Raw genomic sequence first — 24,506 nt, forward strand, 5'->3', positions numbered from 1 at the left:
GGGGGCGGGGGCGTGGGGCAGAGAGAGAGAGGGAGATGCAGAATCCGGAGCAGGCTCCAGGCTCTGAGCGGTCAGCACAGAGCCCGATGTGGGGTTCGAACTCACGCACAGTGAGATCAAGACCTGAGCCGAAGTCGGGCTTTAACCGACTGAGCCACCCAGGCGCCCCTAAATATGTTGTCTTAAGCCCCCAAGCTTGTGGTAATTTGTTGCAGTGACCACAGAAAACTAACACACATTTCGGGGTACTGTTCGGTTCTTCCCCGCCTTTTCTATTTATGTGTGTCACCCGGGGACATCATCACTCAATCTGCTGGCTGAACACGACGTGCCAACTCCTCCAATGCATTCAGATACGTTTCCTGATGGGCTCTTGGAGTCATTTTAGTCCACAGACGTCTTCTAGGGTTAATATAAGGATAAAAGGACTTATTGATTATAAAGCCCTTAAAATAGTGCCTGGCTCCAGGTAAATATATACAGTGCTCAGCTCAGAGCTATATAAATATTTGTCAAGTCGGAATAAATAAATAGGATCCTGTTTGGGGTCCTGGGGTTCTTGCTTTTGTAGTGCTTTTCCTCTGTTGACTCTTCGGGAGCCAGAGAGCATTTTAAATTTAGTCTTGGGTTCATAACATTTCCCTTCAGAACGTGTGCCCAATGTTATAAGGAAAGGTTATGGCTAGATGTGTTACATACCAGAAAGAGACAATCCAAGTTTTAAGGCTCACAGCTGTCCCACGGAGAAAAGTCTATGGTAAAATGCTCCTCTCTGTCTACAGTGTCTTCCCTTGGAGACTAATATCTGAATCCAGTCCTAGGGGCTCCTGGGTGGCTCGGTCAGTTAAGCGTCTGACTCTTCATCTCGGCTCAGGTCATGATCTCACAGTTTGTGAGATCGAGCCCTGTGTTGGGCTCTGCACTGACAGTGAGGAGCCTGCTTGCGATTCCGTCTCTCCTTCTTTCTCTGCCCCTCCCCCCACTTGTTCTTTCTCTCTCTCTTTCAAAATAAATAAATATATAAACATTAAAAAACATCGATTCCTAGTCTATTTTTTTTTTAAACTCTCTTGTTCTCGATTCCTAATTGTATTTGAAGAACAGAAAGTTACCCTTTCCTCAACAAGGGAAGATGCACCATCAGTCGGGGGTGAAGACCAGCACAGCCCCAGGGCCCTAGTTATGCTAGCAGAGGCCAAGGGCTTAGTCCCAACTCTGTCAGTTATCTGCTTGTGACCTTGAGCAAATCCCTTTACCAATCTAAGCCTCAGTTTCTTCATAGAAGACTGTGATTCAAAAAAATATCTGTAGGGGCGCCTGGGTGGCTCAGTCAGTCAGGCGTCTGACTTCGGACAGGTCATGATCTCACAGTTCCTGGGTTCGAGTCCTGTGTCAGGCTCTGTGCTGACAGCTCAGTGCCTGGGGCCTGCTTCAGATTCTGTGTCTCCCTCTCTCTCTCTGCCTCTCCCCCCATCAAAAAATAAACATTAGAAAACATTTTTAAAAATACCTAACTTTTCTGATCGATGCCTCTTTGTCTTATAAATATCTAAAAAAATGCCTTCTGTGACTCTTGTATTTGTGACAGTGCTTTTGTCCCAACTTAGTTCAAAGGGCTTCATTCACTTTGCTGAAGTCTTTTGACAAGACCACTGTCTATTTTCCATGTGCCTGATTAGTCTATATTGTGCTCTCATAAATTGGGCGCTTTCCTCTGGTTCTGGGTGATGTGAAACACTCCAGGGCCAGCGCTGGGGTCTGTCAGAGTAGCCACCGTGTGACCATAACCCATCAGACTGTGAGTAGGGGGCAGGTTTTCTTTGGTGGCTTGAATACATATACTTGCAATGAAAGCGGGGCTATCTGAAAGGGATTTGATTTTTATAGCTTCCAGTGGATTTGCATATAAATACCTTTTGCTGTCGTTGTGAGACCACATCTCGATCTTGCAGGGAAGGGGTGTCTTGGAAATCATAGGCGCCTTTCTAAAGCTCCAAGTACCACCGCTACCTTGTAACTTCCCAGTGTAACTAACTGAGTGATTCTGTCATCTCAGGACTCCTCATAGAAACAAACCTGAAAAGAAGTCAGGGAAAGATGTCACAACTGTAAAACGTAGGTGGTGGATATATGGGTTTTCACTGCAGAATCCTTGTAACTTTTTTGTATCGTTGAACTTTTTCATTAAAACATGTTGAAAAATACGTAGGGCTGCTGACAGGCGAGAAAGATGAACTCCGTGGGGTGGGGGAGAACTCATCACTAGTTCAAGCGCACCTGCCGGGCACCTGTGGGTGGCCTCTCTGCGGTGTTCCTGGAGTCTTACCCTTTCTCGGCTCGGCCCAAGGAGGATGTAATAACCAATATGTTGGATGGACTCCGAGTGCAGATTTGGATCAGATGGGTCTCCTCTGTAGTCTTCTACTATACCTTGCACAGCCTTTAGCTGACTCCGGCTCACCAACACCAAGGGTTTAAAATATATATATATATACATATATATATATATATATATATATATATATATATATATATTTTTTTTTTTAAGTTTATTTATTTATTTTGAGAGAGAGCAAGCGGGGTAGGGGTCCGCACTGTCAGCACAAAACCCAATGCGGAGCTCGAACCCAGGAACCATGAGATCGTGACCTGAGCCGAAATGAAAAGTCAGATGCTCAACCGACTGAGTCACCCAGGCGCCCCTCAGGGAAAGGGTTTCGAATAGTTGTTTTCATAAAAATAAATACCTTTGTGGTGCTCAAGAAAGATTGGGGGTGTATCGAGTGTGGATTAAAAGATCATGATGTGTTCGTCTTCACTGACGAGCTGACAGGTCAAAGGTTCGAAAAGCTGTGACCAGCATATTACATTGTCATTTTTTTTCTACAGGCTCCATCCTATGGCTATTATGCAAGGTCATTCCAGTTGGTTTTACTTTTTACCTTGGCATCTTCTTTTTAGCGTTCTGTGTTGGTTTCATCATCCTCGGGATAAATTACAATTCCCGAGGCCCTCTGTTATCTGACCTTACGTAGCTTCCCGGGCTCATTTTTAAAACCCCCAGCACCCACGCTCCACCCAGTTGTGTGGGCTCTTCGGTTCCCTGCACATGTTACACTCTCTGCCCTCCAGGGCTTGGCATGCATGGTTATTTTCCCTCCAGGGACACTGGAAAGTTCCTTTCCTTTCCCCCTCCCTCAAAATCACAAACTGTGAGATCATGACCTGAGCTGAAATCAAGAGTCGGATGCTTAACCTGCTGAGCCACCCAGACGCCCCTGGGTTAGCCATTTTTAAACAGTAGCTTAGTCACAGGGGAAAATACTGAATTCATGAAAAATTCACAAAAGCTGTTTATTTTGACTTTATTAAGAGAAAAATACTTCTGTTGTTGTAAGAACACAATACTATTTTAAATACATTATTTACAGCCAGTAACTTACCATTTAAATTAAAAAGATATAAACATGTCAAAGGAACGAAACATGGATCTTTTATTAGGTGTGGATCATGGATTCACGTTCCTCCTCCATTTCCAGAGCTTCCCTGAAGTGGTCTACAAAGTAGGACTCTCCCCTTGTCCTATCCCTCATTCCCCAGGCAGCACCCCGGGCTCTGAGCTTGCCTGGGTCTGTGCCTATATGTGGTTCGGTTGTTTCTTATGGGGGCTATGTGGTAGTTTTGGGGGGTTTCCGATGCCATAACCATAGCTTTCTTTTTCAGGAAGTGTATCCAAATCTTTGCGTCGCTTTGCTCAACAGAAATGAGGAGCTTGGTTTGTATTTTATGTCTTCTCTGTTGCAAGGGCAGTTGGTTGTGCCACAGATAATAAAGAACACAACTGTGGGCAGTAAAAGAAGTATGTAGGGTGACACATTCTGCTCAAAATCAACTCAACACATTCTTCTTGGGGCAGGCCCTGTACTTTGGGAAACATGCTATCTCCTCATGTATAAACCACCCAGTCTCTCCCAGAACCAACCTTTTACCCAGGCGGGGGGAGTCAGGCATAAACGCTTGGAATCGGAATAGAAGATGTGGACAATATAAAACATGAGGTAACGTAATAGGAGGACAATGGTTTTCCAACAGTTGTGAGGCAGGTGACTTTGTTTTCCTGACTGGAAATTACAGTGGATCGCGTGACCAGTGGAAGCACCTGGGGAAGTAGGACCAGAACAGTCTCCGGAAATCCTGGATACGACCGCTGTGGTGCTGGGCTGGGCCTTGGGGAGTGGGGGGGGGGGGGGGGGTGAACGGGAGTGAGCCCACAGACTCGAGTTTTTGGAAAGCCTTCCTTCCACAGAGAAGCCAAGATGACTGACTCTATCTGGTTGGGCAGAGACGAGGCCACTCCAGGCCCCGGGGAGAGCAGAAGACATATGAGGAAGTGCGGAGGCTGTAATAGAAGATGGGGGTAGGAACACGTCTGCGGAGAACAAACTGGGACCGGAACACTGAGGACCACGCTTATGCTAAGAGAACATACAAAGTCGTTCCTCAGGAAGAGACAAGAACCTCCAGGGTCAGCAGTAAGAGACGAGGACAGACATGGAGGGACGCCACCACGGTGCGTGGCGCCGGTCTGGGTTGAGGGCCTGGGAGGAGGCTGTTGTAACCTTTCAGGCAGGAGACAAGAGCTGACCCGGGGTCTGAGTGAAAAGGGACGTTTCCAGAGGAAAGCTTTGGGCAAGGATTCTGTTTGGGTGGGTGCAGGGCGGTGAGCTGGAGTTCAGCTTCAGAGGTGAAGGCGGGGCCGTGCTGGCACTGCCTGGGAGGCAGTGGACGGGCAGAGGGAGCGGGCAGAGGGGCAAGCTGGAGGTGCTGGGTCTGGGAGGCCTACGTCCTAGGAGCTGAACGTGAACGGCAAGAGAGAGGAGAGAAGCTGAGGTCAGAGTCCCGGGGCTGGGAAGCCGGTGAACAAAAGACCGACAGAACGGGCGGCCGGTCTCAGAAGGAGGGGCTCTGGGTGAGCTTCCAGAGCAGAGCTAAGGGAGGAGTCTGACAAAGACCTGGCAACTGGCTTCCCTCTGATTTTTAGGAGGGCAGAGTCAGGAGACTATGGGAGAAAGTATGTCCTACAAAGAGGAAAGGCGGTGAAGAAGCAGGCTTGACCAGTTGTTCTAGAACAGACAGCTGTGCGGGTACGGTTTGCAGAGGGGAAGGAGCCAGGGCACGGGAGAGGACAATGAAAAGAGCTGTGTCTGAAGACCTGGAAAGGAAGAGCATTGGCTGAGCATGAGGGGAGACTGAGGCCACAGGAGGGAGGACGGCCTTTCCGCAGTGGAGAAGGTTCGGACCTGGGGTTCTCTCCCGCCACTTTTGTGCTTCCCTCGCCGCCTGCACCCCCACCCCCAAACCGGCCTCTGGGTCTGCTCCAGGCCCCCCGCGCGGCCAGCACAGGCTGCAGGGAGGGCCAGGCTGTGGGCCAGGAGACTGACTGTGAGCTGGGGGGGGGGGGGGGGGAGAGGACGCTTCCAGGGAGCAAACAGCCCAGAGAGGAAGACGAGCACGGGTCCAGGACCAGAGGGAGGGAAGGAGGGAAGAAGGCAGGCGACCAAACGAGTTTTGAGCTGAAGAAGGAACAAAGCTCCAGCAATAGCGTAACCAGCTCGACTCTCAGCAACGGGAGGGCAGACTCGGGAGGCAGGAGCGTGGGGGAGGTTCACTGGAGGTGACCACGAAGGCAGAGGGGCATCATGGAGGTCCAGCTGAGGTTCTGTGCACGCGCAGCGCTGGCCTCATGGGGAAGACGGCCGCGGAGTCACCCCAACGGCTCGAATGAGGCGCGGCTGGCAGAAAGGCAAGGAGCTGATGGGTTCGGGAACTAATGGGGATGAACTGGCAGCTGCCTACATTTGCAGGTGGGTAAAAAGCGAAGCAAGGCCGGTCAGAAGTGGAGGTGGAGGGAAGGTGAAGAGGCAGCTCACAGCAGGGCCCGTGGAAGGGAGGATGAGGGACTGGGGCGGGGTGGGGGGGACAGCGGCCAATGGGGCAGATTTCGGAGTCAGGTCCCGCTACAAGTGACATGGCGTGCCGGTGTCAGAGAGGCGGAGAATAGGGCCCCAGGAAGCAGCAAAGCACGGATGTGGATGTCCTTGACCTAAAGTGAAGGACCCAGAGAGATGTGCACTGAAGTCCTCGGGGGGGTGGGGGGGGGCGGCCGAGGTGACCCAGAGGCAGTCAGGGGCTGGGTCACGTAAGGGCATCTACGGATTCTGCGATGGCGTTGGTCTCATTTGAGGAGGACGCCCGTCTGCGTGTGTGAATGCTAAGAGGCTTTTGTACCCTCTTCAAAAGTCTTGAGATTTATAGATGGTGCAATCACTTCCCACGTCCCATTCCATCCTCTGGAAGAAGTAGACCATGGTGCTTTCCACCAGTAAGCCACTAAAGATGGCCAGAAAGGAGAGCTTTCGGCTGATATTCAGGGTCACTGGGAAAGAACAGACAACTAGTAAGTCCTTAAGAGTTTAAGTGATGTCAGCATGTAAAGTACGTGGCATTCTGAATGGAACTCTTTCGTAAAGCTGTTTTTGAGAAAAATCTCTATTTGTTCTTATTAACTGGTGCTGTTATCCTCTCCCACTTTTTAAAAATCTACGGACCTCTGGAGAGAAACAAAGCATGTGCCGATAACAAACACACGAAGTTTCTCCTCCTGAAATCAAGACACAGATTTCCATGAATACTGAGGGAGAAAATTAAGAACAGATTTTAAGGTTATAAAGAGATCGACAATGGGGCGCCTGGGTGGCTCAGTCGGTTGAGCGACCGACTTCAGCTCAGGTCATGATCTCGCGGTCCGTGAGTTTGAGCCCTGCATTGGGCTCTGTGTTGACAGCTCAGAGCCTGGAGCCAGTTTCGGATTCTGTGTCTCCCTCTCTCTCTGACCCTCCCCCGTTCATGCTCTGTCTCTCTCTGTCTCAAAAATAAATAAATGTTAAAAAAAAAAAAAAAAAAAAAGAGAGATCGACAAAACAAAACAAAAACAAACAAACCCGGAGACAAACAGAGAGTTTAACAGGAAGCATTACGATAAAAGGTATCAGGTAGCAGCCTCATTTAAAATAACCCTTCTTTCTCACAACGGATGGGGAAAATGAAGACCCCCAAGGCTGCTCATCCCTTCTTTGGTGTGGCAGGAGCTGTGCTTCCTGGCTTGACGACTGCCCCGCCACGTACATTTGGACAAGTCATCCGCAAAGCGGAGGGTAATAACGGCTGCCCTACTAACCCCACGGCACTGAGATGTTGCACATGAAGGCACTTTGAGCACTAAAAAATACCACGTGGTTAACGTGAACAAATACCGACTACGCGCTCTGAATAAGGCATTAGAGGAGTGCCAGGCCCTGTTATTATTATTCTATGAAGAATTCCAGAGTTTAACAGGTTTGGCAAGAGCGTGTCGGAGGCGCAAGGCTTTAAGCTTGTGTGTGGGCTGAACGCGGAGGAGACAGGATAAAACATAAACATACCTCTGATTGCCTGAAAATTGGATGTAAGGACAAATACTTTGATGAGTCTGAGGCACAGGGATGTGTAGTCGTGCTCCCAAATGACGGCTGGAATCAGCAAGAGTTTTCCGTAGCTCGACAACAATAATGCTTTCAGCAGCAAAATGAAGTCGGGTTTTTTTTTCGCTGTCGTCGGTCGTTCTACCCACAGGAAAGTAAAGATGCCAGTAAAAAAGGCAGCTTGTTCTAAGGAGGGAACGGAGGACAAACACATGAATGTCCCGATCTGAACCATATCTCTCTAAAACCAAATAAGCCACAATTCCAAAATACAACTTACCGGCTGACTTCATTAGAATTGCTTTATCGAGATCAAATTTTCTTTTTCCTCCCTCCTTCTTTTTTCTTTTCTTTTTTTTTTTTTTTAATAAGCCCCTGCCTTTTGTGTCAAATCCTGCTGGTATGATTTCAGAAACATAGTTCAACAGTTCTTTCGTGGAGTATTTCATCACCCACCGAAGCAAAAGTCAGTCCGTTAGGATTGTGATCATCGGCCCTCTGAAGCTCTTTCTAGGAAGTAAGACTCTGTTTAGGTATTTTCAGTGTTCGAGGCCTCCACAGAAAGAATAATACAGGAATATGGAGGTTTTTTTAAGTCCGAAAGACGGGACCCAGCCTAAGAATTGCATATGAAGATGTTTTTCTTTGCTCATTCTTCCACTATTTATTGAATACCTAGTATCTACAAGATTTTGAATACTGTTATCTAAATTTAAAACTTCCTTAATTCATGTTAACAAGCTTTCTGAGTGCAATTCCTTATCCTTCCAGAAAGTATTCATAGAGTCCAGTACAGGAGAAGCCACAGTTCCACTGGGTCCACAGAACAGAGCACGGGCTGTTCTATTCCCATTAACTAGGATTTTAACATTTCTTTTAACTGTGGTATTATTTTTGTTCAGACTCTTAGTCCTCTGATTACCCAGCTGCATACGTTTTGAGTGATCTGTCCCTAATTCTATTTTTTCCCATAAGCTATGTTATGTACGTTTCTGCAGAATCTGGTTTTTCTGGAACACATGTGTCATCTTATAGGAGAGACAACTGTATCCTTCCTAAAATGTTTTATAACCAAACAGAGTCAAACTAAAGAGGTTCCAAACATAGGTGATTAGAATCAAAAATAATTTTGGCCGGTCGACCTACATGACAGGGACACCAAGGGCTTGTCAACTGCAAAGATCTGCTCAAACAGGCTCATCTTATAGCCTCAGATTTGGACCAAAAAAGTAATAAAAGCAACAAAGAATTCCTTAACAACAAGAACAATCTAATAGTGGGTCGTCTCCTGTTGCTGGAGATACTCAAACAAAGCTAGATCATTTTGCAGAGCTGAGGGAAGGATTTCTAGCACTGGAGAGAAGGGTGGACCAGATAACCTCCACATCTATCTAACTCAGAACTTGAGAGATTTATGTGTTTGCACCAGCCCTTGGGCTCTGCACAGTCTTTCACAAGACAGATACTATGAGGCTTTCATGGATCAGCCGGGTTCAGGAGGACCTCACCTGCCTACAGAGGGCTGCACGGAGAAAACACCAGACGGGGAGCCCGGGGAGCCACCTGTCTCGGTGCTGACACTAAGCTGCGGTGGGATTTTGGGGAAATCATTGCCTTCCTGCTTCTATGTCTCCACGGGAGAACCTAACCTATCTACCAAAGAGGATGGTTGTGAACATTAAGTTGATAAAATCGTAAAAGCAGTGTTTAAATTATAAAATGCTATATTTATGTAGGGCATTTTTTAATAACCGATTTTAGGGGGTCAGAACCTAATAGTGGATTAAAAAAGTAACAGTAGGAAAAATTTCTGAGTGTCAAAATATCCACTATAGAGTAGGTGCTACAGCAATTCTGAACTATTTGAAAATAAGCCTGGTTTATTTTTTATATTAAAAATTACGGGCACACGGGAGCTTATCCTCAGAAATTTTAAGAGGTTTTGCTTTAAAGCTTAAAATTACATTAGGTTCTAGTTCCTGGCGTAGGCAACGTTCTCAAGGATGTTTTTAATATTATTATATACGTTTGCGAATTCTTAAAATGTAAATTTTAAAACCTCAGAAACGGATGAGAGGACCAAGGAAGTGAGAGCAAACAGAGAAGAAAATGGGACAAAAGAGGACACACAGTCCAGGAATATGACACTGCAGTGCACTGGAGACTCAATATTGCTAAAACAATATTTCATTATAACCAAAGAGTTTTAGAAGCAGAGCATGGAAGCCTGTAAGTAAGAAAACAGTGGCAGAAATTAATTCAACACAATTCTGACCTCAGTCACAAACTCGAATTCTGGAGAAAAGCAGTTCCTTGAACTTAAGGAACTTGGGACAGGAGTCACTTTTCCTGAATGCAGTCAGAGAAAGAACAAGTTTTCCCTATTAAACAGGTTGCATGAGTTCAATGCAATTAGCACAACACATTGGATAAGGTCTGGCCATTATCAGTCTGTTTTAATAAAGATGAGACCTGGGGAGTCTTTCAACTGGACAATCAGAAATTAAATTTAAGAGTTTTATCGACGATGGTATGCCTCAACATATTTTACGAAACTCTCTAATCTGATAAACCTAACCATTTCCGTAACAGATGTGTGGTAACAAATAAAAAAGCAAGCAAGCACATAATTTAGACAAACTCATCTAGCAGCTTAGCAGTAGAGCTGAACGTTCAAGTCTCAAGTCCTATGTTAACCCCCTCCTCTTACCAATGATTAAGCCCACCCACTTCACTTGTGATCAGAATAGTGGGGACTAGTTGGCTGAGAACAGAAAGCGTGGCTTCTTCGTACCTAGAGAAGCAATTGCGAACATTCTATAGAAATCCCACTCCTTGGCATATCTGATGAAGTCGTTGGGATCAGTGTTCTGGTTTGAATCTTGAAGCTGCCACCATCTCAGGTACGCTTCGCAAAGCAAACAAAATATGCAGAGTTTCCCGTGCATCTGGTAGCCAAAAAGACAATGCCATTTACTGGGTAGAGAAACACCTAATTACACGTAATATCGAGTAGGCACAGACGTAGCTAAGTACTTGTGGTTTTGAAGAACCTCCCATCCCACAGCTTTTCAAATTCAGGACTGCCCGGTTAAGTGTGTAATTGTGTTGCCTGTAAACCCAATGGCTCTTCATCAGCAATGACCATCAGAATCACACGGGGAGATTTTTCAGATTGCAAATGTCGAGGCCCCAGTCCTGACTCAGAATCTTGGGAAGTAAATCCTACACATGCAATTTTGAAACAGTCCTGGGGGCAAGGCGGGATTCTGATGTACGCCCTTCGCTAAGAAATACCGCTCTAAAGAGTAGTCCACCCTTCACACTCTATTTTCAGCATCTGTCCTATACACAGAATCAAGCACAGAATTCACGTGACTCGTGGATAGGCAGAAGCAGCAATGAGGACACATTTTAACCTGAAGATTCCATCATACCACATAGGAAACTACTATTCTGAACATAAATTTTTATTTCTATTTTATTTATTTTTAAGTTTTAAGTTTTTTTTAAATGTTTACTTTCATTTATTTTATTTTTTAATTTATTGTTTAATTTACATCCTAGTTACCATATAGTGCAACAACTGATTTCAGGAGTAGATTCCTTAATGCCCCTTACCCATTTAGACCATCCCCCCTCCCAGAACCCCTCCAGCAACCCTCTGTTTGTTCTCTGTATTTAAGAGTCTTTATGTTTTGTCCCCTTCCCTGTTTTTATATTACTTTTGCTTCCCTTTCCTTATGTTCACCTGTTTTGTCTCTTAAATTCCTCATGTGAGTGAAATCATAGGATAGTTGTCTTTTTCTGACTAATTTTGCTTAGCATCATACCCTCCAGTTCCATCCACGTAGTTGCAAATGGCAAGATTTCATTCTTTTTGGTTGCCGAGTAATACTCCATTGTATATATGTACCACATCTTCTTTATCCATTCATCCATCGATGGACATTTGGGCTCTTTCCATTCTTTGGCTACTGTTGATAGTGCTTCTATAAACACTGGGGTGCATGTGCCCTTTCGAAACAGCACACCTGTATCCCTTGGGTAAGTACCTAGTTGTGCAATTGCTGGGTCATAGGGTATTTCTATTTTTAATTTTTCGAGGAACCTCCATACTGCTTTCCAGAATGGCTGCACCAGTTTGCATTCCCATCAGCAGTACAAAAGAGATCCTCTTTCTCCCCGTCCTCGCCCGCATCTGTTCTGAACATAAATTTTTAAAAAATGGCCCTATGCTGGATGAGTGTCAATTAATATATGGAAAAAACAGTAATTAAAAGGTAGAAATTTTTAAAGCTGCAAGTTCTAAAGAGTCTGAAATTTGGGCAAAAATAAAAATTATCAGGTAACAAGAATCGGCTTTTTACAACATGTTTCTCCTGGGGTGCCTGGGTGGCTCAGTCGGTTAAGCGTCCAACTCTTGGTTTCAGCTCAGGTCATGATCTCACGGTTTGTGAGTTTGAGCCTTGCCTCAGGTTTCTGTGCTGACAGTGTGGAGCCTGCTTGGGATTCTCTGTCCCTCTCTCTCTCTCTGCCCCTCACTCTCTCAAAATAAATAAACTTTTTTTTTTTTTAATTTTTTTTTTCAACATTTATTTATTTTTTTGGGACAGAGAGAGAGCATGAACGGGGGAGGGGCAGAGAGAGAGGGAGACACAGAATCGGAAACAGGCTCCAGGCTCTGAGCCATCAGCCCAGAGCCTGACGCGGGGCTCGAACTCACGGACCGCGAGATCGTGACCTGGCTGAAGTCGGACGCTTAACCGACTGCGCCACCCAGGCGCCCCATCAAAATAAATAAACTTTAAAAAATAAAATAAAACCCATTACCCATTGGACTTTCTATATCAATATAAAGTGGGGAAAAGAAAGTGTGTGCAAATGCAATGCAGTCCCAGGATAGCTATCAGTGTGGGTTTCTGAGGTTCTTCTAGTTGGCACAGTGGTTCTCCTGGCTGCACTTCAGAATTACCTGGGGGTTTTAAGAAATACTGATGCCTGAACTCATCCCCAAAGATTCTGATGTAACTGATTCTGGGCGAGGCCTCGGCTTGGAAGGATGAACTGCTATCCACCCTCTCTCTCCCAGGTGATTCCATTGTGTACCAAAGGTTGGGAATCAATGCTCTAGCAATTTAAAAACTGCCCTGGTTATTTTTTTATTTTTTTTCAATATATGAAATTTATTGTCAAATTGGTTTCTGCCCTGGTTATTTAACGTGGGGGAGGGGAAGGAATTCCCTCAACAGGATATAAAATGTAATACATTGTATTAAAATATTTCTCTTTTAATGGTCGCGTACTTCCTCTAGCTATATTTCTCTCCTTACCTGGATATATTTAATTTTATTCTGGTAGAAATAACTGGTATCTGTTTCAAAAGGAAACCCACTAAAAGGCAATACAGATTATAGTTTTTCAACTTCCTCCCAGTGAGCGTATTCTTAAATATTCACTAAACATTGTGTGCCTTGTTTATCAATGCCTGCTATTTCTAGAAACTTCCAGACACTGCTGAGATAAAAGACCCATGCTTAATAGACTTTCTTTTTAAAATAACGTTCTTTAATTCCGTTCAAATTATTCTTTAAAAATGCAAGAGCATTATCAAGTAAAATTAGAAAATAAAAAAAATTAGCACAACTTACGTTTATTTTAGTATTGAAAAGAATATGTCTGTAGGCCTGGGCTTTGCATAAAATAGCATTAATCAAGATGATAACAGGATCATACTCGATATATTTGTCTACAGGTTTCTGGCAGGATTTCTGAAATAATGCAAGATAATATTAGAACAAGCAAACTCATACATTCTGAAATCTTAAAGGATTCTGAACTAGCAGAGTCTATTTGGGACTTGTATAGCAATAAGGACATGTCAGCATTTATTTAAATTAACTTCTCTTCAGATACAAAATGTTCACATAAGCTCTGGTTTCAGAAATGACTAAATACAATCTTCTAGGCTAGAAATATTAATCTTTTTAAAAAAATATTTTCTTAATGTTTTTATTTGAGACAGAGAGAGACAGAGCATGAGCAGGGGAGGGGCAGAGAGAGAGGGAGACACAGAATCCGAAGCAGGCTCCAGGCTCTGACCTGTCAGCACAGAGCCTGATGTGGGGCTGGTACTCACTGTGAGATCATGACCTGAGCTGAAGTCGGATGCCTAACCGACTGAGCCACCCAGGCACCCCAGAAATATTAATATTTTAATCTCATATGTAAGGAAGCTAAAAAAAATTTGATTTTTTTAGAAAATATTTTCTTAGTGTTTATTTCTGAGAGATTGAGAGAGAGAGAGCACGAGCGAATGAGCAGGTGAGGGGCAGAGAGAGAGGGAGACACAGAATCTGAAGCAGGCTCCAGGCTCTGAGCTGTCAGCACCAAGCCCGACGTGGGGCTCGACTTCTTGAAATAGCGAGATCATGACCTGAGCTAAAATCGGACACTTAACCAACTGAGCCACCCAGGCGCCCCAAAAATATTTGATTTAAAGACTGGATTAGGCAGAAAAGTATCCCAGAAAATGCTTTCAATTTTTAGGAATTGTTATAAAATAAAGAAATACATTTATAATGTACTTCCATTGATAAACTGTTGCCTATTGGCTAGATGGCCACCAACTCTGCGGTTCTTGAAACATGACTTGGAGAAAGGGGTTCAGAAAAGTAACCCTGCACGCGGAGCTTCTGAGAGCTAAAAGCAAGTAAAGAATGTGGCAGATACTGAGAAGCTCTCCCCCCCCCCCCCAATTAACATTGAGAATATGGGAGGAAAATGCTCTTTCTCTGATGAACAATGGTGAAGACGCTGGAAAATGCTGAGCTATACATAAGCAAATGGAGTGCAGCTTGGTTCCAGGTTACCGGAAGCAAGACACCTGGGCTCTCAGTAATTCCTACTACATTAACTTTTTTGGACACAGGTGATTACAATGTTATCAAAGTCCAACACCGGCAGAACACATAACACCGTGTACAAGAATGAGTTCATCAGAGGGGTGCTTGGGTGGCTCAGTCTGTTAAGCGTCAGGTCATGATTTCACGGTCCGTGAGTTTGAGCCCTACATGGGGCTCTCTGCTGTCAGCAGACCCCGCTTTGGATCTTCTGTCCCCCCTCCCTCTGCCCCTTCCGCATGCATGCTCTCTCTCAAAAATAAATAAACATTAAAAAAATTTTTTTCAATAAAAAATATTTTAAAAAAGAGAACAAGCTCATTAGAAATGTGACATTTCAAAGAGTTTTAGTTACAAAGTTGAGTTAAGGCAACTGTTCTAATGGCTACAATTCAAACATAAAACATTTTGAAATTCTGAGAAGATAAAATAAAAATGGAAGTGATGGATATGCAAACATACTGGGATGGCCTTTTAATTACATCAAAGTGCTAGGGAAAAAAATGAAGCGCATTGAAAGATATCGACCCCGCATTCCGAAGGTAAAGAAAAACCACTTCCGACTGAAAGAGTTTCTCCACTTCATTCGTGTCATTTAAAAAAATTTTTTTTTCAACGTTTATTTATTTTTGGGACAGAGAGAGACGGAGCATGAACGGGGGAGGGGCAGAGAGAGAGGGAGACACAGAATGGGAAACAGGCTCCAGGCTCTGAGCCATCAGCCCAGAGCCTGACGCGGGGCTCGAACTCACGGACCGCGAGATCGTGACCTGGCTGAAGTCGGACGCTTAACCGACTGCGCCACCCGGGCGACCCTCATTCGTGTCATTTACAAGAAACGCGTATGTTCTTAAGTCATCAAGTGAACCAATGAAGAGAGACGTGCTATTACCTCATTTAAATACGCCTAATCACACCGAGGCATAAGATGTTAACGATTTCACAGTTTTTCAGCTGGGCAAAGAGTAAGCCAGTGTCTAGACAGAAGCCGCGGAATCAGGCATCCTATATTCATGACGAAGAGCTGTTTTCTAGACACCCTCCCTCTGCTGCCCATGGGCAAAACACCTCTCTACAAACAACACTGGAGATCCTACTGCATCGTAAAATGGAACCACTGGCTGGTCAAGGGTCTTATCTCTGTCCGTTACAAGTTCCCTCAAGGGCACCTGGGTGGCTCAGTGAGTTAAGCGACTGCCTCTTGGTTTCAGCTTAGGCCATGATCTCACGGTTCGTGGGTTCAAGTCCCATGTCAGGCTCTGCGCTGACAGCACGGAGCCTGCTTGGGATTCTCTCTCCCTCTGCGCCTCTCCCTCTCCTGCTTGTTCTCTCTCTCTCTCTCTCTCTCTCTCTCTCTCGCTCGCTCTCTCCCAAGAATAAACAAATAAAACTTTAAAAAAAAGTTTCCTAAAACCCGTGCGTATGGAGGCGGCAGTGCAAGTCGAGCTGAGCCAGGATTTGGACAATTTTTGGGAGGAAGTGGCAGAAGACAGCAGCCCAGTTTTCCCTTTTACAATCACTTGGCCGACAAATGTGTCTGTCGCGGCCACAGCGTTCATTGCAACAGCTCTCCCAGCCATTTCTATGGACCAAGCACTTCCAGGATGCTAGATACTCCCCTTGAGATGTCAGTCTCTATCCTCAAGGACCTTACAGTTTAGAAGAGGATGCATAAGCACGCTACTGCAAGCGCTACAATGGAAGGGACACAGGGTGACATGAATCCCCGTAGGAGGGGCGGCTCCTGGTGTCACATGCCCTGTGATGTGCTACGCCCACCTTCCCTTCCTAGCATTCTGAGTATTTTACAAGCACTGAAAGTTCATTAGAGCCCGCTGGTTCCCTCCCTATCAGGTTAAGCCTAATTTGTCCTTGTTCTGCCTCTGCTACTTGCTTCTCCCACGAGGGATCCCTCCACCTTGAATGCAAGGAGGAAACCCACACAGGCACAAAACAAACACACAGTAAAACACCCTAGTGGCAGGCGGCTACGTTTAGATTATGTTTTCTTACTCTGGCAAAATCGTTCCGCTCCCTTTACTACTGACTGGACGAGTATCGCGAAAGAGAAAGTTGTCCTCTGAGAAATCCGTAAGCACAAGGGACTATGCACATCCCGGAAACGCAGATATTTCCGCCACCTCTATGTTACCATGGATACGAATTACTTTCTGCTGCTATGTTCTTCAGTGCCCTGGGAAATCACCTCTCCTTCAGCATATAAGCTGGCCAATATTTTATGAACGTTCTTGCTACTTCTTCCTCCCCATCATCTCTAGGGCCGTCCCCTTCCCCACTCATTCTCAAACCTGTTCCGTTTTAGCTCCACAATCAGCAAAACATGTATCTTAAAACTGGAGCCCCCTAGACTTGAAGCTCCTCAGGGTTAGGATACCCTCTCATCCATCTCTGCATCCATCCAGCATGTAAGGGTGGAGGCTCCATACTGTTCGCACTGAACAGAACTCAAACTTGTGAGGATCTCAGTGGAGTCTTGTCTTGTCACCATCATGAACCTATCAAGTATCTGAGCACACAAAACAATCTGGGCACTATAGGATGTCAAAAGCACTGTATCTTTAAGCCTACTTATAAGAAACCGTGAAAAGCTGAAGGAGAGGGAGTGGCTAAACGCAAGTGACATGCTTCCATTAGATGGAGAAAAATTCGGGAGACACAGGGGCAAGCTGCGGGGGACGGCACTGGAGATGTAAGAGCAAAGGGAAGGGAGGTAAGGATGAGAAATACAGGTAGGAGATCAGGCTGAGTATATTGCTGGTAGCCAAGGGATCGAAGCATGCATGAGTTACCAGCTTATAGCAACTGTGGCTATTTTTCCAGAACAAATAGCCTGATGTGTAAAAACTGTTTACTTTTTACCCTCACGACTTGGAGGGCCTTTAAAAAATTATTTTGCAATTTAATTTTCAGAGTCCAGCATCAACGAAGTGATTTTTCCTAAATAATGCTACTATGCAGGGGCGCCTGGGTGGCTCAGTCGGTTAAGTGTCCGACTTCGGCTCAGGTCACGATCTCACGGTTTGTGGGTTCGAGCCCCGCGTCGGGCTCTGGGCTGATGGCTCGGAGCCTGGAGCCTGTTTCTCAGCGTCTGTGTCTCCCTCCCTCTGCCCCTCCCCTGTTCACACTCTGTCTCTGTCTCTCTTGAAAATAAATAAACATTAAAAAAAAATTTTTTTTTTAAATGCTACTATGCATATTACTATGCATTATCATGATAAAGGAGATTACCCACTCTTATCTCATCAGGAAATGGCTGTGTACAATAATGTACTGTACCACCATTCATTACCCCAAATATAATTCTAAAATCTGTCTCCTAGGTGAGAGGGGCCGATGTTGGGGGAACGGGTGGGCAGCCAGACGAGGGTGCAGCGGCTGACCTAAACAGCTATCCAATAATTATTTTCCATAAAATTACTTTCCATAAATAAGGTATAGAGAAGCCAGCATCTGATGATTAGGAAAAGGATTTTGTTAGTTTAATGCCAAGAATTTTAAAAAATAGAGATTAATTTATATTATATATAATAATTTATGTTATATATATTATATTATTAAAGATTGCTAACTTTAGTTAGATGGTTATGTGGTTGTCATCTTTAAGACAGATGACTTGGGGCGCCTGGGTGGCGCAGTCGGTTAAGCGTCCGACTTCAGCCAGGTCACGATCTCGCGCTCCGTGAGTTCGAGCCCCGTGTCGGGCTCTGGGCTGATGGCTCAGAGCCTGGAGCCTGTTTCCGATTCTGTGTCTCCCTCTCTCTCTGCCCCTCCCCCATTCATGCTCTGTCTCTCTCTGTCCCAAAAATAAATAAACGTTGAGAAAAAAAAAAAGACAGATGACTTAATTGTGCCAGTCCAAAAATTATTAAGTTTAGATCCCATATAACTTAATATTCTCTCCCTTGTACTAGGATGGACAAGGATATCACCATCTAAAAACATAGAAATGGCTCGTTCATTCAACAAATATTTATTGCATACTTACTATGTGTCAGGCACTGTTCTGGATGATCTAGCTACATTAATGAATAAATTATATGTAATCTCTTGTGTAGCTTGTATTTCAGCGGGAAGAGACAAGCAATAAATAACAAATAAGTCAGTTTTATAGAATATTCAAAGATGACAGGTGCTATGGGAAAGATAATGCAGGGAGAGGTGATAAGGCATACCAGACCTGGCAGGGGGAACCACAATTTGTAATAGGGTGGTCAGAATAGACCTCTCTGAGAGGCCAATAAAAATACTTGAAGGAGGTGAGGGAATTAGCCATGTCAGATCCTGACAGAAGAGTGTTCCAGGCACAGTGCAAAGGCCCTGAGGAAGGAACTTGCCTGGTTTAAAAGCTATCTGGAGGCAGGGGTGCCTGCCTCCAGTTGGTTGAGCATCCAACTCCTGATTTTGGCCCAGGTCATGATCTCATGGTCGTGGGACTGAGCCATGTGTTGAGTTCCATGCTGACAGCACGGAACCTGCTTGGGATCCTCTCTTTCTCCCTCTCAAAAAAAACCCCCCCAAAACCAAAACAACAACAATAACAAAACTATCAGGAGGCAATGAAACTGCCGTAGAATAATGGAGAGTAGCAAGAGACTACATGAGCCTTATAAACCAGTGCAAGGATTCTGACCTTAATTCTGAGTGAGATGGAAAATCACTGGGAAGTTTGAGAAAACTTCAATTTTATTTTATTTTTTAGTTATTTATTTTTTAAGTAGGCGCCATGCCCAACATGCAGCTTGAACTCACAATCTGGAGATGAGGAGTCTCATGCTCTACTGCCTGAGCCGGCCAGGTGCTCCTCTACCTTACATTAAAAAAAAACTTTTATATGTTTTAATTTATTCTCGCGAGAAAGAGAGACACAATGTGAGCGGGGGAGGGGCAGAGAGAGAGGCAGACCCAGAATCGGAAGCGGGCTCCAGGCTCCGAGCCGTTGGCATAGAGTCCCACGCGGGGCTCGAACTCGTGAACCACGAGATCGTGACCTGAGCCCAACTCAGATGCTTAATCGACTGAGCCACCCAGGCGCCCTGTCTAACTTACATCTGAAAAGGAACACTTTGGCTGCTGTGTGAAGAGGCTCAAGACGTTCAAGGGCGCTACAGGTTAAGAATTATGACAATAATCCCAGTGAGACATGATGGACCAGCGCTGTAGCAGTAGAGGCGGTGAAAAAACAGTGGATTCTGAACACGCTCTGAAGGCAGAATTAACAGGACCTGCCGAGCACCCGAATAAGGAAATAAATGCGGGAGAAAGGAATCAAGGATGACTCCAAACTTTTTTGGTCTTAGGAACTAACACGGAAGAGCCGCCATTAACTGTGAACGTTTGAGATAACTAGAAATCTCCAACTGGAGAAATCAAGTCGTTAGTTGGACATTTGTGTTCTGGAATTCAAGGAAGAGGTTCAGGCTAGAGGTTCAAACTTGGGAACTGTCAGAGTGTAGATGGTCTTTAAAGCCATGAGCCAGAATGAGCTCTTCAAAGGAGAGAGTGTAGACAGAGAAGAGGCCCAAGAACTGAGCCTCACGGTTAAGAGGTGAGGCAGGTGACACAGAACCAGAAAGGAGATTGAGAGGAAACAGCCAACAAGGTAAGAAAACTGGAAGAGCCTGGTGTCCTGGCAAGTGCACGCAGCGTGTCCAGGGGAAAGTAATAAGGTCAAATGTTGCTGACAGTTCGCTGAGAATAGACTATTGGATTTAGCAAAGCAGAGGTCTGTGATCTTAAGAACAGTTTCTAGTGAAATGCTGGGTGGGAAGAAAGTGTGTCTGAAGAAGATTCAAGAGAAACTAGGAAAGGAAATCGAGATAGCAATTAAAAATATCTCTTAAAGGACTTTTGCTGTCAAAGGGACGGGGAAAAAGAGCGGGAGCCCAAACAAAGGAGGAAGTGGGGTCAAGTTGTGTGTGTGTGTGTGTGTGTGTGTGTGTGTGTGTGTGTGTGTTTAAATTACACTCCCTTGTGTATTACACTTGTGTAATACACTCCCTTGTGTATTAACACCAGGCCATGTTTTCCGAATGAGGATTATTACTAGCAAATCATCAGATCAGAAATGGGACAAAAACCTTCTGACTGCCTACTATGCGGCTGGTTCTTTGCTAATACCGCAAAAAGAACCTCCAATTTTGTGACTTTTTAAACATAAAAAGTCCCGTTAACTCGTCATTTTTGGTTTTTGTGTCACCAACGTCCAACTTAGTGCGTTGCACACAACACAAACTATACATTCGATCATCGCAAAGGATGAACCCGACATAAAGTGTTCTAGGAAAATTTAATACAGGTTATGGAGTGTACGGATGATAACATTTACCCGTGCAAGGGTGAACAGCTAAAATTTAAAGAGTTTGGGCGTGAACTCAAATGTCAACATAATCCGATTTTTAAATTTCTCTGCACAACGCCTACATCCATCTCCATTCGAGAATCCGTCCGCCGCGTTAGGTCTCACCAGCAAACACGACGGGTATGAGAAAACCACTGCAGGGTAGTGAGTTCTTTAACACTATGGATAACCGCGAAGTCTCGACTGACTCCGGACAGGAATGTCAAGTATTAAACTGAAGACTGTATTACAGGAGCCTGAAACTCGTTGATTTTTCTGCCCTAAAACGCTGACATACATATCCCACTGCCTCTCATGGTCCCCAAATCCCGCCACGCCATTTTCTTCCCCAGGACACCCCACGCCTGGCAACTCACGCAGATGGTTATCTTCAGCACTCCGTGGTTATAGTCTCGGTACAACTCCTTGGCCTCTTGGTTGCATTCGATGCACCTGTACTGGCAGGAGGCCGAGGCAGCAGTGGGAGTGGGAGTAGCTGCAACCCCATCGGTGTTCCCCTTGCCCGCGACCACCCCTTCTGCGTTGCCCTTGCCTGGCCGTAGCCCATACCGCCCACCGGTGCCCATTTCCACGCAACTGCAGCCGAGAACTTCCGATTCAGTGGCGGGGAAAGACGTCAGACATCAGACCGGAAAGCCTGTCCCGTGCGGTGCTTGCTGGGATTCGTAGTCTCAGCCTCGGAAAGGGGACTCGCGGCTGGCCGAGCTGGGACTACAACTCCCAGCAGGCAACGCCACACCCCTTCCCTCCCCCTTGCCACGGCCCACCTGCCCGCCGCGGGTTAAGGCTGGGAGGCCGCAGCGTGCGGCGAGGGCTGCCGCACATGCGCCTTGAGGAAAGATGGCACCTGCCGGCTGCTGCTGCTGCTGCTGCTGCTGCTGCTACTGCTACTGCTGCTGGGGCGGCGCTGTGGCCGCCGCGGACGCCGCCCGGCGCGTCCTGGTGCTGCTGTTGCTGGGGGTCCTGTCCGTCGGGCCGCGCCCGGGCGCGCTGGCCACTGAGCACTACTCGCCGCTGTCCCTGCTCAAGCAGGAGCTGCAGCATCGGCAGCAGCAGGAGGCCCAGGCAGGCGGCGGCTGCAGCCCGCAGTCCGGGGACTGGGGAGACCAGTACTCGGTCGAGTGCGGCGGTGAGTGGGCGGCGGGCGGGCGTCCGGGTCGCCCGGGGCCGCGGGGACGGCGGGGCCGTGGGGACGGCGGGCTCCCGGGGGCCGATGTGCGGGCGGCCCGGGCCTCGCCGCCGCCGGCCGCGGTGCGGCGTGTGCTCCTGGGGGAGCCGGCTCGGCGAGGTGTCATCCTGGGGCCGCTTCCCGCCGCTCGCACCCACGCCGCTGCGCGCCCTTCTCTGGTAGCTGCCGTGGGGAGGGTGGTGAATAGAGAAAAGAGCTGACAGCATGTTCCTGGGGACCAGGGCGGTCTCTTCGGAGTTGCAGCAATTGTCGAAAGGGTGGAGGAGGAGATGGCAAGTGGCCTGGGGCAGCCCCGGTTCCCGCTCTGTGCCCCACGGTTGCCGAGGGAGCGAGGGAGGGGAAAACGGAAGGACGGAGGAGGACCGGGCCCAGTGGGGGGCCCGCGCCCGGAGTGGGGGTCGTCTGGCCCTTCTTAGGCCTGGAAATCAGGTTCTCTGACCTGGGTTTGATGTCTTGTATTAAACATTATCTCTCCAAATTCGATCCCTGGAAGAAAGAAGGGAAGACAAGAGTAAGCCTATTTTTTCTGCTCGATGACATCTTGCTTCCAGTTATTTAAGATTGACCTGTGACCTGTCCGGTATCTCCCAGTGAGTAAGAGGGCCCCGCAGGCCTTCAGCCTGTGTAAGTCAGAGCCGGGCGTATTGGAACGAGGCCATCTCATTGATTAAGTTGGGCGCTTTTGCCCTCAATTTAGTAAGTCATGGCAGATGCCTTAGGGGCAAATATATGCTTGTGGTTTTTTGTTTTGACATTTCCATCGGATCTTTTCACCCTTCAGTCCCCTCCCCTTCCTTTCCTTTTCCTCTTCCCCCTAATTCCCTCAAGGCTTGCTTTTGAAAGCTCTAGGTCTACCTAATTCACTAGAAGCTGGCTGGTGGCTTTTACAGCCTGGACAGCTGTGTTCTTGAACATTGTGTAACTGGGAAGACAATAAGCATTTTTTAGTTGAGAGATGTCAAGATTAGCACACTCTGATTTCCTTTTAGCACAATCTGACTCCCTTGAGGAAGTCTCACTCATTGACTTTGTTTTGTAGTGGGCCTTGGCTAGTAACAGCGTAAAAAACTCGGCGGGCATTGTATAGTGGGAAAAGAATGGCTTTTTACCTCTGTGGCTTCCTGTGACTCTGAACAAGTTAATTGCTTGTCTTGGCAAGCGAAATTGCCGCCTCTGTAAATTGAAGACACTGTTACCTAATTACCGGGTTTCATTTTCTTCACAAGAGCGCTGCGGGGAAAGTGAGAAATAGGCAACATAATATGGAGTGCTTGCCGTATGCCAGGTGCTGTCGTAAGAGTAGGTTGGTTAGCCTATTTTCTTAAGTCTTTTGGAACACCCGTCACTACCTCATTGAATGGTAGCTCCTTTTCCTCAGATGAGGAAACCGCGACACGGTGCAATCATCACTTTCCTGCGGGCCCACCGCTGTAAAGGGACGAGGCCAGGTGGTCAGGCTCCAGACAAAGCTTTGTCTTAGACACTAAGTCATTATAGGTAGGAGAACACATCTGTAGTGAGTGCTTGCATATAGGACGTGTTATGTAAATCTTCATTTCCCCTTCCCTTGTATGGTCATGTGATGCTCACTGGCTCAAGGAGACACAGATTCTAGGCAGTAGAAGTTAGAAATTGATTTATATTATGAAATTGATTGATAGTATTGATCTAGGTGGCTCATTTCACTCCATGGCTTATGCCAGTCTTTGGAGTCCCTATTTGGGCCAACTCTGACCTGTATTATGCTTTTCCCCTAGGTAATATAAGTTTTCATGAACCGGGCGTTCGGAGGAGTTTTCCTGTCCATTCTACCATTCCCTCATAGGTGGAAACCATCATCCAGAGTTCTTTGCGTCAAAGGATGAACGCAATCTTAATGAGGCTTTAAGCATAATTTGTCAGATGTTTCAGTTTTTCATTTATCTCCCCCCATGAGGTTTCTTAGTACTTGGTTTCTTAGTTTGGCATTCCACATGTGCTGTTGGAAATGTGTGGCATGAGTCTTTGAGCCAGCCTCCCCTGGGGTGACGTGAATGTCCCGCAGTTGCTGACAGGCGCCGAAGTCACTTGGCTGCTGCTGCTGTTCCCAGTTAATAATTCCCAAAGGCAACTGCTTATGCTTCTTGGCACTCCAGCTGTGGGACGTGACAGGAGCCATCTCTGTCATGGTAGAGACTCCCCAAATGTCTCTCATTTCTCCCTCTTCATTTTGGACGAGTAGGTAGAAGCTGGACCCTGTGAAACTGCCCCATTCCCTCACTGTCCTAAGAAGAACAGATGTGGGAACAAATTCAGGATTTACAACTAATCATATCATAGCCCAGAGGTTCTGAATCCAGAACCCCTTCCGATCAACAGAAAGGTCTAGATAAGTGCCAGGATCCAGAACGAATCAGTTCTTGAGAGCCTCACCATCCATTCATCACGTCATCATCACTTGCTGGCCTTTCCAGCCACGAGCCTGTCCGTGTCAAGCCAGTCCGTATGCAGAGGACAGACACAGAAGCACCGCCACT

The 24,506-nt window shown here is 46.3% G+C and overlaps 2 protein-coding genes across 16 annotated transcripts in view; one reads left to right on the forward strand and one right to left on the reverse strand.

Moving 5' to 3' along the window:
* Nucleotides 1-3,349: 3,349 nt before the first annotated feature.
* Nucleotides 3,350-21,519, reverse strand: ARV1 (ARV1 homolog, fatty acid homeostasis modulator). Of its 2 annotated transcripts, none has more exons than XM_045040963.1 (5): nt 21,158-21,517; nt 13,172-13,291; nt 10,315-10,468; nt 7,482-7,706; nt 3,350-6,436 (listed from the first exon to the last, which is right to left on the reverse strand). In XM_045040963.1, exons 1-5 carry the CDS (start codon nt 21,365-21,367, stop codon nt 6,294-6,296), a joined length of 852 nt encoding a protein of 283 aa, XP_044896898.1. In that variant the 5' UTR covers nt 21,368-21,517; the 3' UTR covers nt 3,350-6,293. The 2 variants fall into 2 exon arrangements, with proteins under 2 accessions (XP_044896898.1, XP_044896899.1); XM_045040964.1 differs by lacking the exon at nt 3,350-6,436 and adding an exon at nt 6,862-6,921 and having other exon boundaries at nt 21,158-21,519.
* A 52-nt stretch (nt 21,520-21,571) lies between these two features.
* LOC123380990 (tetratricopeptide repeat protein 13-like) overlaps nt 21,572-24,506 on the forward strand; it is a 49,256-nt gene continuing 46,321 nt past the window's right edge. For 4 of the 14 annotated variants that reach the window (XM_045040966.1, XM_045040975.1, XM_045040976.1 and 1 more), the window contains exon 1: nt 21,585-21,930. In XM_045040966.1, the coding sequence (XP_044896901.1) occupies nt 21,642-21,930 (289 nt within the window). In that variant the 5' untranslated portion in view covers nt 21,585-21,641. Of the gene's footprint in view, nt 21,931-24,506 lie in introns of all 14 variants that reach the window. The other 10 variants (XM_045040970.1, XM_045040969.1, XM_045040972.1 and 7 more) reach the window with 7 other exon arrangements.

Source organism: Felis catus, chromosome D2, assembly GCF_018350175.1.
Source record: "Felis catus isolate Fca126 chromosome D2, F.catus_Fca126_mat1.0, whole genome shotgun sequence".
NCBI classification, from domain to species: Eukaryota; Metazoa; Chordata; class Mammalia; order Carnivora; family Felidae; genus Felis; species Felis catus.